Genomic DNA, 4,737 nt, shown 5'->3' with positions numbered 1-4,737 from the left:
CTCTTGGGGATATGACTGACCTATATTTTCCATAACGTGGTAAAGACCACCTTTGTAAATCCTATCCGTTACGATTTTATCCCACCATCCCTCCAAGGAGATCAGGTTTCCGCCCCCCCCATTTTATCTTCACAACCACCCTGTGAGGTGGGTGAAGGTGAGAGAGCCCCCCCCCCCCCCGGCCATCCTGGGACCATCACGGGTGGTCAGGGGGTCCTGGTGGGCCTTAGGCTAAGAAATGAGCCCCCCCCCTATTTTATCTTTAGCCATGTGAGGCAGAGCTGCCAGGTCCCCTCACACTCTGGGTGGGAGGCTGGAGGCCTGGAATTCACTCCTGTGAAGGTCTTCGTGCGCGTGCTCCCAGGGCCATGCGATGACATCACTTCCAGGAGTGACATCACCACGCAGGGCCTCGTGCCGCCCCTGGGAGCACTCCGGCGCTCCGCAGCAGGCTAATTTCTGCCTGTTTTTGGCTGAGTTAGGCTTGGTCAGGGCCTAAATTGGCCCGCTGTGAAGCGCAGGAGTGCTCCAGGACCCACGCGGCAGTGCTCCTGCACTCCACAGTGGGCCAAATCAGACCCATTTGGGGCCCAAATCTGCCCACTGCGGAGCATGGTTGTGCACCACACCACCCGGGAATGCGTCCCAGGAGGTGCACAGGAATGCACCCCACCAGCCAGGTAAGTGGGGGCAGGGGGGAGGTGGGAGCGGGGGATCCCCCACCCCCAGCAGGGGACTGGCAACCCTAATGAGGGGGAAGAATCCCCATTAGACATGAATTTCACTAGGTGACTTTCAGTCTCAGATCCAGAGGAGGTAGCCATGTTAGTCTGTAGTAGCAAAATAGTAAAGAGTCCAGTAGCACCTTGAAGGCTAACAAACTTTACTATAGCATAAGCTTTTGAGAACCACAGCTCTCTTCGTCAGATGCAGAGAGCTATGGTTCTTGAAAACTTATGCTGCAATAAAGTTGGTTAGTCTTAAAGGTGCTACTGGATTCGTTACTATTTTGCAACTACAGACTAACACAGCTAACTCCTCTGGATCTACCTGATAGGGCTGTTGTGAGGAAAAATGAGCAGGGGAAGAATTATTTCCTCTCAAATACAAATGAAATATCAATAGATCTAATTCTTAACCCAGCCAAATCTGAGGATACTTAAATCTGGAATTTGAAGCCGTGAACAGACAAGACATCTTTCTACAAACTGAAAAATGTTAGCAGAGGACTCCAAAATCTTTTTAAAAAAAAAAAACATGAGGGAGGGTAAAACCTCCCAAATGAGTGCCTGTAGCTTTAAGAAACAGAGGCCTTCAGTGGCCAATGCTAGGCAGCCACAAAAGTATTGCCAGCCTTCAAGCCTTGGTTTCAGTCAGAAAAAGGCGGTGGTAGCAGGGGGAAGGGCCCTTTCCAGGGCTGTTCGGGCCTTTGAGGGAGGACTCACTTGGTCCAGGCCTACCAGCAACTACCTGGCAACTTGTTACCATGACTCATCAAGGCCTGGCTGCTCACTATTGCTCAATAGCAGTTACCTCACACATGCCAGTGTGGTGTAGTGGTTAGATTTTCAGCCTAGGATCTCAAATCCCCATTATGCTGTGGAAACCCACCGGGTCTTGGCCCCAACCTGGTGGAACTTTCTGTCGGAAGATACTTGGGCCCGCCAAGATCTTGTATCCTGTTTCGGCAGGCCTGTAAGACAGAGATGTTCCGCCAGGCATATGGCTGAGCCCGGCATCAGATCCATCAAACAAGCCGCCCTACCAGTCCCTGACCAGCAGAGGGGCTATGTAGTCATCTGCCCCCCCCCCCAATGCGTGTGTAGTTACAGAATGATAGCAATGCGCACCTCCACCCTTTTTATGTATGGTGGGCAGAGAAGAGGGCAGGGGCCCCCATCTTGGGATGGTGGAACTTGTATCTGTCGAGACTTTGATACACTGAAACTTATGTCTTTTGAGAGCTCAGATTTTACTGTTTTATTCTTTGTATTTTTACTTACTGCTGTAACCCGCCCTGAGCCTGTTTGCGGATGATGATGATGATGATGGGTGAGCTTGTGCCAGTGACACGTTCTCTGCCTAATTTACCTCACGGGCGGGCTGGATTGGCCAAGAAGAGCACCGGGATGCCTCTTAGTGGGCCAGCGGTCCAGGCCAGGCCTGTGAGGGAATGCCTGAGCCTGGCCCAGCCAAGCCCCTCGTGAGGTGGGGGAGGTGGCGCCCAGCTCGCCTGAGCCCTGCGTGAGGCAAGGGGGGAGGCAGCAGTGGCACGTGGCTCAGCCTGCACGAGGTGAGGGAGGAGGCGGCAGCAGGCCTGGGCCACATTCAGCCCTGTGCCCCCCCCCGGAAACTGAGGGGCCCACCCCCCTGTCTACCCACCCAACACGCACAGAACCAAGCACTGGGGCAGGCCAGGCCAGGCTAGCCAGGTGAGGCCTCGCTTGAAACTGGTTGGCCACTGTGGAGGCAGGATATGGACCCTAACTGGTCTGAGCCAGGACTCTGCTTCTGCTCTTACGTACAAAGCAGTTCTGCGTCCTCTTGTATCCTCACCTTGAGCCCTGGTGGAAAACGCAAGAAGCAGTTATTGATTAGGGTGGAATGATTTTCTCACCTGACAGGCCCTTCTCAGCCCTGTCCTGGAGGGCCCAGGTGAGCCCGATCGCGTCAGATCTCAGAAGCTAAGCAGGGTCGACCTTGGTTAGTAATTGGATGGGAGCTCTCCAAGGAAGACCAGGGTTGCAGAGGCAGGTGGTGGCAAACCACCTCTGTGGGTCTCTTGCCATGAACACCCCACCAGGGGTCGCCATAAGTCAGCTATGGCTTGAGGGCACCACACACACACACACAGAGGCCTTCTCAACCCAAAAAAGGCCGTCAGCCTGGCTGACAGAAAAGGAACACCAAAACCCCCAGCCCCATAAAGCCACAAGTGAAATATACGAGACAAAAGATACAAGACAACACTGGCGAGGGCTTGTTGCAAGGATCCTCCATTTGCTATTTCACGTAACAGGAAGAAACAAGCCCATCGCCTCCAATGCTTAACGTTTTGTTTGTTTTCTAGACAACAAAGACAAAAAACAAACAGAAATGCAAAAACAGACAAACGCTTCTCACAAAGCAAATCTTGACTATAAACCAATAAACAAGAGTATTAAATGACAGTATCGTTACGTAAATCACCCCAAATACAACACCAAGTATGTAGCCATTATCTAAATTTAAAACAAGAAATGCAAAGCTTTCATGCGCTTGCCAGTTCAACTCATTCCCGGAAACGGCCAGCCCCTGTCATTGGATGGAGGGAGATGCACGCGTTTCTTCGAACAGTAACTAACGTCATCCGAAGGGTAAATACGAATAGGGATCCTGCTGGAAAAAATGACTTGTCCAGCAGACATAGCTGAGAAAGTGGGCTCAGCTCATACAGAAATAAACATAGTTAGTTTTTAAGGTAACAACAACAACAACAACAAAGTAGTAATAATAACAAGAATGTGCTTATACACTGCTCTTCTGGACAGATTAGTGCCAAAGTTAGCTGGGGCTGAGAGGAGGGGCTTGCCCAAGGCCACCTGCAGAGCTCATGGCAGGAGCGGAACTCGAACCAGCAGAATGCTGACTCACACCACAATCACTCAACCACTTCTGTTTCGTTTTGCTATAGCAGACTAACATGGATACGCCTTTGCCATCAGCAGCCCTCTTGCCTTCAAAACAGGAAAGGAAGCCCTTTGGGGCTCCATAGCGTTGGGCCGGATCCAAGCCTCAGCCCAACATCCAGCGGCCTTTCTCCATCCCAAGGCAAACGTAGGCAATTCTCTCTCTGATCTGCTTGGTTTTTACACCATAAATGATCGGGTTTAACATGGGTGGGACAATCACATACAGGTTGGCAAAGAGGATCAGAATATGCTTTGGGAAGCTGTGTCCGAAGCGGTGGGTGAGGAAAGAGAAAAAGGCTGGTGTGTAGAACAGGAAGATCACGCAGAGGTGGGAGCCACAGGTGTTCAGGGCCTTCAGGTGGGCCCCTCGGGCAGGGAGGCGGAAGAGAGTTCGGAGGATGGCAGCGTACGACACAGCAATCAAGGTGGCGTCCAAGCCTGCGGAGAGGAACCCAGCCACAACCCCGTACCAAATGTTCACTGTGATGTCTGCGCAAGCCAGGCGGGCGACACCAATGTGCTCACAGTAAGTGTGGGGCATGATGTGGTGCCCACAGTAAGGGAGCCTCTTCAGGAGGAAAATGGGGGGGAACATAATGCAGAAGCTCCGGCTGAAAGCAGCCGCCCCGATCTTGCCGATGACCGAGTGGGTCAGCACCGTTCCGTACCTCAGTGGGTGGCAGATGGCCACATAGCGGTCAAAGGCCATGGCCAACAGGATGGCTGACTCAGTGACGAAAATAAAATATATTAGGAACATCTGGGTGAGGCAGCTTTCGAAAGAAATAGTCTTGGAGTAGGACCAGAACACACCCAACGTCTTGGGCACAGTGACGGTGGACAGCATCAGGTCAGTTGTGGACAGCATGCCCAGGAAGAGGTACATGGGGCCGTGGAGGCGGCGATCGGACAGAATGACCACCAAGAGGAGGGAGTTTCCAACAAGAGCGATGAGGTACATCAGGCAGAAGGGGATGGAGATCCAGACGTGGTGCTCCTCCAGGCCTGGGATGCCCACCAGCGTGAAGGCCGCTGGGTGGAGAGCAGAGAAGTTGAGAGGCACCAT

General features: G+C 52.5%; 1 protein-coding gene across 1 annotated transcript; it reads right to left on the bottom strand.

The window, feature by feature from the left end:
- Positions 1-3,774: 3,774 nt before the first annotated feature.
- On the bottom strand, positions 3,775-4,737 carry LOC129326409 (olfactory receptor 52B2-like). The gene has a single exon (XM_054974568.1). It carries the CDS (start codon positions 4,735-4,737, stop codon positions 3,775-3,777), a length of 963 nt encoding a protein of 320 aa, XP_054830543.1.

The sequence above is a fragment of the Eublepharis macularius genome, chromosome 3 (genome assembly GCF_028583425.1).
Source record: "Eublepharis macularius isolate TG4126 chromosome 3, MPM_Emac_v1.0, whole genome shotgun sequence".
Classification (NCBI taxonomy): domain Eukaryota; kingdom Metazoa; phylum Chordata; class Lepidosauria; order Squamata; family Eublepharidae; genus Eublepharis; species Eublepharis macularius.
The sequence above is the reverse complement of the archived record's forward strand: the minus strand, read 5'-3'. Positions and strand labels throughout refer to the sequence as shown.